Raw genomic sequence first — 14949 nt, 5'->3', positions numbered from 1 at the left:
TCCCAAGTCTCATTTTTTTTCACTGCTGTTGTAACTTTGGTCACTAAATGAACGGTTATAAAGTCGAGGATTACCTGTAATTAACTTTGCCCTGCATTTATATCTCACTGCTTCTCTGCCAAGCTGGGAGGTCGGGGGAGGGCAAAAAAGTCAAGATGGTGGTCCCGCTCCTTTCCTACACGTGTTGCAAAACACATTAAAAAGAAGACACGGCTTCGATTTTTGCAAATGTGACCTTCCCCTCCCACAACTCTTTCACATACACTCACACACTGACACCCTGGTACAGAACTCAAAGCTACCTATTTGCCCCCCCTCCCATTTTACCAAAACGACAAGCCTGCAGGTAGTCTGTGATCCAAGAGACCGAATAGAATAGAATAGAATAGAATAGAATAGAATAGAATAGAATAGAATAGAATAGAATAGAATAGAATAGAATAGAATAGAAAATATAGAATAGAATAGAATAGAATAGAATAGAATAGAATAGAATAGAATAGAATAGAATAGAATAGAATAGAATAGAAAATATGGAATGGAATGGAATGGAATGTGGAATGGAATAAGGAATATGGAATAGAATAGGATAGGATAGGCTGGGATGGGATGGGATGGAATGGGATGGAATAGAATGTGGAATGGAATAAGGAATATGGAATAGAATAGAATGGAATGGAATGGAATAGAATAGAAAATGGAATGGAATACAATGGAATAGAATAAGGATTGGAAGAATAGAATAGAATAGAATAGAATAGAATAGAATAGAATAGAATAGAATAGAATAGAATAGAATAGACCTTGTAGGTCAGGGGTGTCAAACTTGACACATCACATAACATGTCCTGACGTATCATGACTTTTTTCCCATTGCCGGAGCTGGGGTGGGCACGGCTTCCCTGTGACGCATCCTGCCCCTGGTCCAGCAGTTTAACACCCCTGTTGTAGGTCATCTAGTCCAGCACCTCCCCCCCCCCCCCCCCGCCGCCCAAGCAGGAGACTCTACACAGTTTCTGATGATTATAATGCAGTATCGCGGGCTAATTCTGCTGATTGCCACTATGGGTCACGCACTTGTCTCGCTCTAGGTCTGCCTTCTACTCGTTTTCCCCCCTCCCGCCCCGCAATGACCCTGTAGCCTTTAACATTGTGATGGCAGGCAGAAATTCAACCGGGAGTGCTTTGGCCATCGTGGACACGCCGAGGTGAAGCGCAAAAGATTTCCTGCCTGCTGTGAAGCCATTCAAAGGCGTTTGGGTGCCCGCCGGTCTTGCTCGCTTCCGGGCTCATGGTCGGTGTGGCCTTCGTAGTCCACCCAGCCTGCCCACCCCACCCCGGGTTCGAGTCAGCGACCCGTCACTTTGTCTCATCTGCCTTGTTCCTGGAGCCTTTGCATCTTCAAAATCTGGAAGAGGATTTTTTGCACGTCTTCATCCATGTTGCCCTGAAAGGAGCAGAAAGGGGGGGGGGGGAGGAAAGAGAGATCATGAACATCTGGACATGTTCCTCAGCAATTTAACCAAGCGTTTTGACTGGCAGGGCTTCTGACTTCGTCCCTACAAGAGGACGGAAGTCCAACAACAGATCTGTAATCTCACTATTCGAGGAGACTGGTTGCGCTGGGGGAATCCCTACGAGATCAGCGGTCACCATCTCTCCGATAAAGGAGAATATTTGTAGCCCAGGGCTGAAATGGGGTCCTGGGTGCTCTCTGAGCTGGGTGCTTTTCTTGCAGGCGTTTCGTTACGCAAACTGGGTGACATCGATAGTGCTAGTCACCCTAGCACTGATGATGTTACCTAGTTTGGTCATGAAATGTCTGCAAGAAAACCACCAGGCTCAGAGACCATCAGGGACCTCCCAGTACCACCACCACCTCCTCCTCCCAAAACTCACTCCCTTCAAGCACTGATGATGTTACCTAGTTGGGTCATGAAATGTCTGCAAGGAAACCACCAAGCTCAGAGAGCACCAGGGACCCCACAGTCCTCCTCCCTTCCCCTCCTCCTCCTCCTCTCCAGAAACCGCACACTCTTCTAGCACTGATGATGTTACCTAGTTGGGTCATGAAACGTCTGCAAGAAAACAAGCCAGCTCAGAGAGTACCAAGGACCCCACAGTCCTTCCTTCCTTCCTTCCTTCCTTCCTTCCTTCCTTCCTTCCTTCCTTCCTTCCTTCCTTCCTTCCTTCCTTCCTTCCTTCCTTCCTTCATCCCTACCTACCTACCTACCTACCTCCTCTTCTCTACAAACTCCACTCCCTTCTAGCACTGATGATGTTACCTAGTTGGGTCATGAAACATCTGCAAGAAAACAAGCCAGCTCAGAGAGCCCCAGGGACCCCTCGTGACCTCTCTCCTCCATAAGCTGCCTTGGTTGCCCGTCCGCTTCTGGGTTCAATTCCTGCTGCAGGTTATGACCTATAAGGACCCACGTGGCATGGGGCTGGATCATCTGAGATAGCTCTTCTCCAGTTATCTGTACCCATCCCATCAGGTCTGGCAGAAGAGGCGTGTTATGGGTCCCGTCTCGTTCCTCTGACAGGACGAAGGAAGAGAGCCTTCTCGTCCACACGCCTGGGACATCGTCCCCTCTGAGGTTAGATTGGCCCTGACGCGTCTAGCCTTTCAGACAACCCTGGTTTTGCATCAGCCACGGGAACCTCATGGCGGTAGGAAGCCCGTGAGATGGCTGCATTGTTCGTAAGTCACCGGTAAGCCCTTCCCGTGTTTTCTGGTTAATTGATTTAACTTCTTTTCTTCTTCTTTTTTTTTTTTTTTGTAATATTTGATTGATTCTCTAATTTTACATTTCAGCATTTAAAAAGCAACGTGGCGGCTGGGTTAGTCAATAATTCAATAACATACTCTAGCTTATGAGTAAATTTTAGATTATTATTAATAGTTTAATATGGTTGAATTTATATTATTTTTAGTATTACGGTTTAATTGTATTATTATTTTTGTTATTAGTTTGTTAATATTTATCTTGAAAAGGAGTTAAAGTAGGTTATGGATTGGATTGTTAGTACAATTGGGTAATGTTAGTTAGATTATGATTGTTTATTTGTAACCCTGTAATCAGCTCTGGGAAGTGGGGGAGGGGTGGGAGGGATTTGGGATATATATTGTATAAAATTTTTAAAACTTTTAATAATAATAAAAAATAATTCAATAACATACAAAAACCTTTAAGTTGTTTTCAATAGTTTTTGTGATTGTGGTTTTGCGGGCCGGGGAATTCTGGCAGTTGGAAGTCTACATATCTTTAAAATTGCTAAGGTTGAGAAACGTAGTTCTAAAGGACTGCGAAAGCACTTTTTTGTTGTTGTTGTTGTTGTTGTTCCTTTCCATACTTTAAGTCTGGCTGGAAAGATAAGAATGTATTCCAGGAGACTCCATAGGGCAGTGGTTCTCAACTTTTTTAATGCCGCGACCCCCAACCAGTCGTAAGTCCAGGACTACTCAACCAGTCGTAAGTCCAGGACTACTCAACTGGTGCAGCACCGTTGGCAGAATGGGACTTTTGGCGGGCTCAGCAGGGCAGAGGCAGCCGGGACAATTCCTATTGGCTTTGGAAAGCCAATAGAATTAGAGTCTATTCAAGAGAGTCTATTCTATTGGCTTTCAAAAGCCAATAGAATAAAAGGGAGTAGCACAGCTAAGGAAAAGGGGAAAAAAATGGCGGACTGCGTTGTTTGGCGACCCCCATGAAATGGTCGTTCGACCCCAAATGGGGTCCCCACCCTCAGGTTGAGAACCACTGCCATAGGGGATCAAACCTGGAATGTACTCTCTTGCTCAAAGGTTCATGCTGACCAGTTGGACATCGGCCTGCCTAGTTTTATTCCTAAGGTGGCTCTATGAAAAAGTCAAAATAAATCGAAATACTGCCGTACAAGTAGTCCTTGACTTACAACAGTTTGTTTAGTGACCGTTTGGCACGGGAAAAAGTGACTTATGACCAGTTTTCACACTTACGACCGTTGCAGCATCCCTGTGGCCACGTGATTTACCTTCGGGTGCTTGACAACTGACTCACACTTATGACGGTCATGTGATCTCCTTTTGCAACCTTTTGATGAGCAAAGTCCATGGGGAAGTCAGAGTCACTTAACCGCTGTGTTACTAGTTTAACAACCGCAGGGAGTCACTTCACAAAGGGACCTTGGAGGTCATCAGGTCCAACCCCCTGCTCAGGCAGGTAACCCCAGGGCTTTTTTTCTCATAGAACGCTCAGAACGGAGTTCTGGCACCTTTTTTGGATGGAATTTTATAGGGTAGGCAAGACGGGTTGTATGAGTTCCAGCACCTTTTTTTTTTTTTTTAGAAAAAAAGCACTGGGTAACCCTATACCATTTTAGACAAATGGCTGTCCAGTCTCTTCTTAAAAACTTCCAGTGTTGGAGCATTCACCGCTTCTGGAGGCAGGTTATTCCACTGGTTAATTGTTCTAACTGTCAGGAAGTTTTTCCTTAGTTCTAGGTTGCTTTTCTCCTTGGTTAGTTTCCATCCGTTGCTTCTCGTCCTGCCTTCAGGTGCCTTGAAGAATAGCTTGACTCCCTCTTCTTTGGGGCAGCCCATGAGATACTGGAACACTGCTATCATGTCCCCCCTCATCCTTTCTTCGTTAAACTAGACATCCCCAATTCCAGCAACCGTTCCTTGTATGTTTTAGCCTCCAGTCCCCTAATCATTTTTGTTACTCTTCTCTGTCCTTTTTCTAGAGTCTCAACATCTTTTTTACATCGTGGTGACCAAAACTGGATGCAATATTCCAGGTGTGGCCTTACCAAGGCATTGAAGAGTGGTATTAATACTTCACGTGATCTTGATTCTATCCCTCTGTTAATGCAGCCTAGCACTGTGTTGGCCTTTTTGGCAGCTGCAGCACACGGCTGGCTCCTATTTAGGTGATTGTCCACTAGGACTCCGAGGTCCCGCTCACAGTTGCTACTACTGAGCAAGGTACCCCCTATACTATACCTGTGCATTTGGTTTTTCTTGCCTAAATGTAGAATCTTGCTTTTTTCATCCTTGAATTTCATTTTGTTAGATAACGCCCAGTGTTCGAGTCTGTCCAGATCAGTGGTTCTCAACCTGTGGGTGGGGAACCCATTTGGGGTCGAACGACCATTTCACGGGGGTCGCCAAACAACGCAGGCCACCACTTTCCCCCCCTTTTCCTTAGCTGTGCTACTCCCTTTTCTTCTATTGGCTTTTGAAAGCCAATAGAAGAGACTCTCTTGAATAGAGTCTAATTCTATTGGCTTTCCAAAGCCAATAGGAATTGTCCAGGCTGTCTCTGCCCTGCTGAGCCCGCCAAAAGTCCCATTCTGCCAACGGTGCGGCACCAGTTGAGTAGTCCTCGACTTACGACCGGTTGGGGGTCGCGGCATTAAAAAGGTTGAGAACCACTGCTCTAGATCCTCCTGTATCCTAAGCCTGTCTTCTGCAGTGTTGGCTATTCCTGCCAGCTTGGTGTCATCCGCAAATGTGATGAGTTCCCCATCTATCTCCTTGTCCAAATCTCAAAGCCGTTGTCATGCCTCTGTCTGAGCCTCAATCGGAGGAGGAAATGGAGCCGGAACAGGATCCTATGGAGGCCGAGGGAGAGGCGTCTTTGGCTTCGGAGGTCTGTGGGGAGGAGCAGGCTGAGGCAGGCCAGGGCCTTTCAGGTTTGGAACAGGGGAGAGAGAGTTCGGGCGAGGAGCAAGGCCCCTCCCCACCTGATCCTAGAGCAGTGTTTCTCAACTTTGACCATTTTAAGGCATGTGGACTTCAACTCCCAGAATTCCACAGCCAGCATTGCTGGCTGTGGAATTCTGGGAATTGAAGTCCACATGCCTTAAAATGGTCAAGGTTGAGAAACACTGTCCTAGAGCTAGGAAAGTGGAGAGGAGGAGGGAACAATGGAGGCAGGCTCACTTACTCCGGAGGAGAGCGTCCCGCCCCACCCCACAAGGCACACCTGGGGATTGAGATATAAGAAGCCGCTGTGGGTTGGGGACTTTGTCGGGAACAAAAGTTGAACCTTGGGAAAGTTGTGTATTGTTGCTCTTGTTCTGTGCCTCTGTTGGAAAACCCGGACACCTTGACAGACCGGACCCGGATGATCACGTGGATTTCCTGAATTACGACCTCAGACTGCCTGTTGACTTCTCTCTTTGCAAACGGTGCTGGCAAGCTGAGATTCAAGCGGACTCGTTAAGCTGATGTTTTGTTTGGTTTTGTTATCTTTACGGCCTTGGGGACATTCCGTATGGAAACTGCCTTCAGCCAGAGTCGGCTGGAAGGTGTGTGTGCGTATTTGGGTTGGAGGCTTGCCAGCCAATGGGGGAGCATTTGGAGGACACTTGCAACCATTAAAGAACTGTTAACACTGCCAGCTGTCTGCGTGGCCTTTGTGCTGTGCTCTGGGTCATCACAGCCATAGGGTTTTTCCTCAAGGTTGAATTCACTTGTTGGACTGTTGACATTGGGTCCACGTCACTAGCGGTGTCTCCACACTCAAACGGCAGTTCAGTCCTCTAGTCCAGGGGTCCCCAACCACCTGATCTGTGGACCAGCACCGGGCCACGGTATGCCAGCAACCAGGGCACACAAACAAGCAAAGCCCCATCATTGGGATGCAGGCAGCGTACAAAACCACGCACTCTCCGATCCACGGAAAAACTTCTCTCCACGGAACCGGTCCCTGGTGCCCAAAAGGTTGGGGAGACCTCTGCTCTAGCCCCCTCCTCGTCCCAACTTTGGCTCCTTGCAAACATATTCCAAATTCCTCTTTTCCCACCCTACGAAATATTTCTAATTAGGTTCCCTAGCCTGGTAGGCAGGGCTAGATGAGTCAAAAGTTGGAATTAAGATTGCCGGGAGAAATATCAACAACCTAAGATATGCAGATGATACCACTCTAATGGCAGAAAGTGAAGAGGAACTAAAGAGCCTCTTGATGCGGGTGAAGAAGGAGAGTGCAAAAGTTGGCTTGAAACTCAACATTAAGAAAATCAAAATCATGGCATCCAGCCCTCTCAATTCCTGGCAAATAGATGGGGAAGAAATGAAGGTAGTGACAGATTTTATTTTTCTGGGCTCCAAGATCACCTCAGGTGGGGACTGCAGCCAAGAAATTAAAAGACGCTTGCTCCTTGGGAGGAAAGCTATGGCAAATCTAGACAGCATTCTAAAAAGCAGAGACATCACCCTGCCAACAAAAGTGCGTATAGTCCAGGCCATGGTTTTCCCAGTTGCAATGTATGGCTGTGAAAGTTGGACCGTAAGAAAGGCTGAGCGCCAAAGAATTGAGGCCTTTGAACTATGGTGCTGGAGAAGACTCCTGCGAGTCCCTTGGACTGCAAGGCGTTCAAACCGGTCAGTCCTAGAAGAGATCAACCCCGACTGCTCTTTAGAAGGCCAGATCCTGACGTTGAAACTCAAATACTTTGGCCACCTAATGAGAAGGAAGGACTCACTGGAGAAGGGCCTAATGCTGGGAAAGATTGAGGGCAATAGAAGAAGGGGACGACAGAGAATGAGATGGCTGGATGGAGTCACTGAAGCAGTAGGTGTGAACTTAAATGGACTCCAGAAAATGGTAGAGGACAGGAAGTCCTGGAGGAACGTTGTCCATGGGGTTGCGATGGGTCGGACACGACTTTGCAATTAACAACAACAAGCCTGGTAGTGAAACATTCGGCAACTGTTCTGTCCCAGCCTACATATGTCCTTGTTACTTCACAAAGACAACACCTCTCGTAACAGTAGACTGGGAAATAAACCCTTTTTATCTGAGTTACAGACCTGATAACTGTCCCAGAAAACCAAAGCAACAGAACACTTTTCCAATGGAGACCTTGCCCAAAAGCAACACGGAGCACGAGTCAAATAGGAAGTAACTCACAGGCAAAATAAACAGACCATGATCTCTTGACTCTAAAGTTCTTTGCAAACAGTTGCCTCCAGCAACCGGTCCTGCCCACACATTCCCTTTTTGTTACGCAGCCCCCAAGGCCTGGCTTCTCACTGCTTTCTCCTCTTCTCCTGGAGTCGTCACATTGCCTCCCTCTGTCCTACTCATATGACCTGTCTACATTTATGAACGTATCTGAGGTCTTCCAGCTGTGCTTCCTCTGAGTCCAATTCAGTTTCCCAGCACAGCTGGCTCTCAGCGTGATCACAAGTGGAAGGACCAGCCTCCGACTCTGATGACTCACCAGCCCCCCACCCTCTTCTGATTCCCCAGACTCAACTACTGAGATCACAGAATCACGATAGAAACCAACCCACAAGCTCGGAGAACGAACCTTCACCCTCATATTTCTAACTCACTGTCAGGAACGAAGACCTGGACGACTCACCTGGATAGCGTAGAGAAGGTGTCCTCTGTATAAAGAGACGATATTGCTATGGCGTCGCTCAGATTCCTAGTACGAAAGAGAATGAAAACAAATAAGTAAATAGTTCAAAATAAAATAAAATAACAGAAATGGCTCAGCTGAGATTATTTCAAGTGGAGTTCACGGCGGTCACAAACATCTTCGTGGTGGCTTAGAATGCAGGACTGCAGGCTACTTCTGCTGACCTCCAGCTGCCAGCAGTTTGGCAGTTCGATCCTGACCAGCTCAAGGTTGACTCAGCTTTCCATCCTTCCGAGGTTAGTAAAATCAGGACCCAGATTATTGGGGACAATGAGCTGACTCTGTAAACTGCTTAGAGAGAGATGTAAAGTACTGTGAAGTGGCATATGTGCAATTGCTATTCCAAATGTGGTGTTACCAATACATTAATAATAATAATAATAATAGTAGTAGTAGTAGTAGTAGTAGTAGTAGTAGTAGTAGTAGTAGTAAAGTTGGAAGGGACCTTGGAGGTCATCTAGTCCAACCTCCTGCTCAGGCAGGAAACTCTACACCATTTCGGACAAATGGCTGTCCACTCTCTTCTTAAAAACTTCCAGTGTTGGAGCATTTACTGCTTCTGGAGGCAGGCTGTTCCACTGATTAATTGTTCTCACTGTCAGGAAGTTTCTCCTTAGTTCTAGGTTGCTTCTCTCCTTGATTAGTTTCCACCGTTGCTTCTTGTCCTGCCTTCAGGTGCTTTGGAAAATAGCTTAATTCCCTCTTCTTTATGGCAGCCCCTGAGATATTGGAATACTGCTATCATGTCCCCCCTTGTCCTTCTCTTCGTTAAACTCGACATACCCAATTCTCGCAACCGTTCCTTATATGTTTTAGCCTCCAGTCCCCTAATCATCTTTGTTGCTCTTCTCTGTACTCTTTCTAGAGTCTCAACATCTTTTTTACATCGTGGTGACCAAAACTGGATGCAGGATTCCAAGTGTGGCCTTACCAAGGCCTTGTAAAGTGGTATTAACACTTCACGTGATCTTGATTCTATCCCTCTACTCCTTGTTCATTTTCCAAGGAACACCTAATCCATCTCAGAGGGAAGAAACCAGGCAGTTAGGTTTGAGGGACCCTCCTAAAACAACCTTTAGAGTTTCTCCTTAATTCTCCTTCCTTTGTCAGATACTCACAACCAATTGTTGCTCCAGATCTTTAATTCTGCTCTGGAAGGTAGCTACGTCCAGATCACTGTCTGCCTTTGGTGAGAAGATCCCTTTGGAAGAAGCACTGCTAGAAAGCTCGGAAAGATCCTTCGGAGCTTCTTTCAGTTTTAAGACCTCTTTGGAGAGCTCTGTGATCTGTCAAGAAGAAGAGGAAATAACAACACCAGGGCAACAATTATTTTTCATATCCAGCAAGCCACACATGACCGTCTGGGTTCTTCTGCAAAGCCAGAAAAGAAGTAAGAAATAGTAAGTCAAAGAAATTAAGGCCTGAGATAAGAAAAAGAATAGATTTCAGCTAAGTTCAGTTTACACCAGGGGTAATTTCAGCTTACACCAGGGATGTCCGACCTTGGCATCTGTGGACTTCAACTCCCAGAATTCCCCAGCCAGCCAACTTCTGGGAATTGAAGTCCAGAAGTCTTAAAGTGGCTGAGGTTGGACACCCCTGATTTACACCAACAGAATAACATTGTGGGAACGGACCTTGGAGGTCTTCTACTCCAGTGCTTTTCAGCCAGTGGTACGGGTACCACCTGTGCTACATTGGCACCTGGCAGGTGGTACGCGAGCATCCTAGAAAAGGGGTAGCGGTGGAGGGGAATGAGCTGAACCGGTGGCAGCACCGCACAAGCCTGAGCGAGAGACGGCTGGAGCTGCAGGGCTGTCGGGGCTCAGCGGAAGCGCCAGGATCAGTGCCGCTTTCCAGCTGATCGGCGCTTCTTCGGGGCTGTCAGGGCTCAGTGGAAGCGCCAGGATCAGCGCCAGGCTCCAGCTGGAGCTCAGCACTGATCCTGGTGCTTCTGCTGAGCCCTGAAGAAGCACCAATCAGCTGGAAAGCAGCACTGATCCTGGGGCTTCTGCTGAGCCCAAAAGAAATGCCGATCAGCTGGAATGTTGCAGCCTCTCCAGGGTCTTGTGATTTACATTCACATGCTTGGGAACTGATTCGTATTAATGACGGTCACAGTGTCCCAGGGTCATGTGAAGTGACCAAAACCTGCAGCAACCACCCAGCAGATGGGGGGGAATAAAAACCAAACACCCCCCCCACCCCACACCTGCTGCCAATCCTCAACAGAAATGCTCACAACAATGAAAACCTCGGACAGGAGGAAGAGCGCTGCCGGGCAGGCAGGCAGGTGTCTTGCTCGGCTGTGGCTTGGGGGGCCTTTTTTTCAGTGCCGTTGTAACTTCAAATAGTCACTAAGCGAACTGTTGTAAGTCGAGGACGACCTGTACTTTATCACTTTTTTTCCTTTGGGGGGGGTCATCAAGTTTTTGACACCTTGCTAGACAACTGGTGGTACTCGGATGTTGCCATATCCTAAAAGTGGTACAATGGGTGAAAAGGTTGAAAAGCCCTGTTTTAGAAGACCTGAAGGCCAAATGTCATTGTCATACTTAGCTCCATACTTGTGACTGAACTGTATTTCTCTTTCCCAACCACCATGTTCTCATCTTCTTCTTCCTCTCGACCCATTCATGCTTTTCTTCCCCTATTTCTTGGGAGCTGCAATCCTCATTTCTTGTCTCTGTAGGACCAAGCTAATAATATTAATAATAATAAAGTTGGAAGGGACCTTGGAGGTCATCTAGTCCAACCCCCTGCTCAGCCAGGAAACCCTAGACCATTTCAGCTCCCTCGGCGCATTTCTTTCGAAGGGCTCAGTTCTATATTCAATCCATATTGATTGGTTGATTTTTTAAAAAAACTTTATTGGTTTTTAAAACATAAATCACATAATAGGTGATTAACACTGTGTTTGTCTGGCTTACATTTACAAAGGAAAATCGTCAACAATTAATATCTATAATTCATAATTCACGTATTCCACACAAATGTTTCTTTTTTCTTAATTTTCACTTTAATATTGAAATATTTTCCCTTCCATCAGTATCATGCTTGATCAATGAGTTTGGCTGAATCGGAGTGTTTTTCCCTCTATTTTTCCTCAACCAAACATACAATTTGTTCCAGATTTTGTAGTAATCTGTTTCACTCTTATCCTTAAGTTCTAACATCAACCTGTCCATTTCAGCACAGGATAAAATCTTATTTATTACCGCTTCTTCTGAGGGTGTCTCACTGTCTTTCCATCTCTGTGCAAAGACTAATCTTGCTGCTGTTAGCATGTGTAATAATAGGTATAAGGATCCTTTATAGTATAGTATAGTATAGTATAGTATAGTATAGTATAGTATAGTATAGTATAGTATAGTATAGTATAGTATAGTATAGTATAGTATAGTATAGTATAATATAGTGCAGGGCAGGGCAGGGCAGGGCAGGGCAGGGCAGGGCAGTGGTTCTCAACCTTTTTAATGCCGCGACCCCCCAATCAGTCGTAAGTCGAGGACTACTCAACCGGTCATAAGTCGAGAACTACTCAACTGGTGCAGCACCGTTTGCAGAATGGGACTTTTGGCGGGCTCAGCAGGGCAGAGACAGCCTGGACAATTCGTATTGGCTTTTGAAAGCCAATAGAATTAGATTCTATTCAAGAGAGTCTATTCTATTGGCTTTCAAAAGCCAATAGAATAAAAAGGAGTAGCACAGCTAAGGAAAAGGGGGGAAAAAATGGCAGACTGCGTTCTTTGGCGACCCCCGTGAAATGGTCTTTCGACCCCAAATGGGGTACCGACCCACAGGTTGAGAACCACTGGTATAGGGGGTACCTTGCTCAATAGTAGTAACTGTGAGAGGGACCTCGGAGTCCTAGTGGACAATCACTTAAATAGGAGCCAGCAGTGTGCTGCAGTTGCCAAAAAGGCCAACACAATGCTAGGCTGCATTAACAGAGGGATAGAATCAAGATCACGTGAAGTATTAATACCACTTTACAAGGCCTTGGTAAGACCACACTTGGAATACGGCATCCAGTTTTGGTCACCACGATGTAAAAAAGATGTTGAGACTCTAGAAAGAGTGCAGAGAAGAGCAACAAAGAGGATCAGGGGACTGGAGGCTAAAACATATAAGGAACAGTTGCTAGAATTGGGTATGTCTAGTTTAACGAAGAGAAGGACGAGGGGGGACAGGATAGCAGTGTTCCAATATCTCAGGGGCTGCCCCAAAGAAGAGGGAGTCAAGCTATTCTCCAAAGCGCCTGATGGCAGGACAAGAAGCAACGGGTGGAAACTAATCAAGGAGAGAAGCAACCTAGAACTAAGGAGAAACTTCCTGACAGTGAGAACAATTAACCAGTGGAACAACCTGCCTCCAGAAGTGGTGAATGCTCCAACACTGGAAGTGTTTAAGAAGAGACTGGACAGCCATTTGTCTGAAATGGTATAGGGTTGTATGCCTGAGCAGGGGGTTGGATTAGATGACCTCCAAGGTCCCTTCCAACTTTATTGTTGTTGTTGTTGTTGTTGTTGTTGTTGTTGTTGTTGTTGTATCTATCTTTAGTGATACCCAGCAAAAAGAGTTCTGGTTTTAGCTCAATGTTCTGCATATTGATTGGTTGATTGATTTTGGCTTTTTAGGTCACGCCAAGCTGTAGGTTTGAGCAGCTCATAAAATGTAACCATAAATCACAGAATATTTCATTCAGAAGGGAAAAAACCCTGGTGGTTTTTAAGAATAGACCGGATAGCCATTTGTCCTGAATCGTATACTATACCCGTGCATTTGTTTTTTCTTGCCTAAATGGAGAACCTTACTTTTTCCATCATTGACTTATATGTTGCAACAAGGAAGGCTAAAATGACATTTGAGCTGGAGTATTTTATATATTTTGCCCATTTGCATGGAAAGTCTAAGAAACATGTGAAATATTTAAGAGTTTCATCATTTGACTTTCCATTTTTGCCATTCTATAATTTCCTAGGCATTCTATAAAACGCCTAATTTCAGACACTGACGGTAATCCTTACAAAGCCAGAATTAAGAAGTTAATTCCTCTTAAATTACATATCCAAAGTGTGCAATGAAACCTTAGATGAAGAATTACTGGTATAATAATAATAATAATAATAATAATAATAATAATAATAATAATAACCACAACAACAACAACAACAACAACAACACATCTGCCAATCCCAGGTCCTGGGTAAGGACTCGATAGGTAGAGAAAATGCCAAATCCAGTCTGAACATCTGGCTGACTGTGCGATGATCCATAATAATAATAATAATACAGTGGACCACCTGGTAAGCTGTTGCAAGAATATTGCACAGACTGACTACAAGCAGCGGCATGACAAAGTAGCAATAATGGTGCATTGGAAGATCTGCAAAAAATATCATTTGCCTGTAAGCAAAAACTGGTGGGATCATAAAATAAAGTCATAGAAAATGATAAAATTAAACTGCTCTGGGACTTCAGAATTCAAACAGACAAGCACCTGCAACATAACACCCCAGACTTAACAATTGTCGATAAGAAAGACAAAAAAGTCTGGATAGTGGATGTGGCAGTGCCTGGAGATAGCAGAATAGAAGAGAAAGAACTGGAGAAGATAACAAAATACAAAGACCTACAAATAGAAATAGAAAGACTGTGGCAAAAGCAAGCAAGGGTAGTACCAATAGTAATAGGCTCCTTGGGTGCAATCCCAAAACAACTGGAGCACCACTTGAACACCATTGGCACTGACAAATTCGCTATTAGTCAATTGCAAAAGGCGGCCTTACTAGGAACTGCTTCCATCCTGCGACGATATCTGTAATACCATCAAACATCCACATCTGCCTATCCCAGGTCCTGGGTAAGGACTCGATAGGTAGACAAAATGCCAAATCCAGTCTGAACATCTGGCTGACTGTGTGATGATCCATAATAGCCTATCCCAGATCAAACATCCACATCTGCCTATTCCAGGTCCAGTCTGAACATCTGACTGGCTGTGCAATGAATAATAATAATAATAATAATAATAATAATAATAATAATAATAAAAAGTTGGAAGGGACCTTGGAGGTCATCTAGTTCAACCCCCTGCTCAGGCAGGAAACCCTATACCATTTCTCCATGCAGAGGAGATAGCAAAGAAGATCCGGAAAAGATTCTCTCGGGCTAACCTGACAGGGAGAACAATTAACCAGTGGAACTCCTTGCCTCCAGAATTTGTGGGTACACCAACACTGGAGGCTTTTAAGAAAGGACTGGGCAACCCCTTGTCTGGAATGGTGTAGGATTTCCTGCTTGAGTAGGGGGTTGGACTAGAAGATCTCCGAGGTCCCTTCCAACTCTGAGAATAACGGAATAACAAAGTTAGGAGGGATCTTGGAGGTCATCTAGTCCAACCCCCTGCTCAGGCAGGAGACCCCCATATACCATTTCAGAAAAATGGTTGTCCAATTTCTTCTTAAAAACCTGTAGTGTTGGAACACCCACAACTTCTGGAGGCAGGTTGTTCCACTGATTAATTGT

At 45.3% G+C, this 14949-nt stretch overlaps 1 protein-coding gene across 6 annotated transcripts in view; it reads right to left on the bottom strand.

Moving 5' to 3' along the window:
* Positions 1 to 1010: 1010 nt before the first annotated feature.
* The window catches only part of ANKRD24 (ankyrin repeat domain 24), a 49823-nt gene continuing 35884 nt past the window's right edge, over positions 1011 to 14949 (bottom strand). For all 6 annotated transcript variants that reach the window (XM_039319037.1, XM_039319038.1, XM_039319040.1 and 3 more), the window contains 3 exons: positions 9537 to 9704; positions 8359 to 8424; positions 1011 to 1447 (listed from right to left, as the gene is read on the bottom strand). In XM_039319037.1, the coding sequence (XP_039174971.1) occupies positions 1370 to 1447; positions 8359 to 8424; positions 9537 to 9704 (312 nt within the window). In that variant the 3' untranslated portion in view covers positions 1011 to 1369. The remainder of the gene's footprint in view (positions 1448 to 8358; positions 8425 to 9536; positions 9705 to 14949) is intronic.

This window comes from Crotalus tigris, unplaced genomic scaffold (genome assembly GCF_016545835.1).
Source record: "Crotalus tigris isolate CLP2741 ecotype Arizona unplaced genomic scaffold, ASM1654583v1 scf7180000021954.94103, whole genome shotgun sequence".
NCBI lineage: Eukaryota > Metazoa > Chordata > Lepidosauria > Squamata > Viperidae > Crotalus > Crotalus tigris.
The sequence above is the reverse complement of the archived record's forward strand: the minus strand, read 5'-3'. Positions and strand labels throughout refer to the sequence as shown.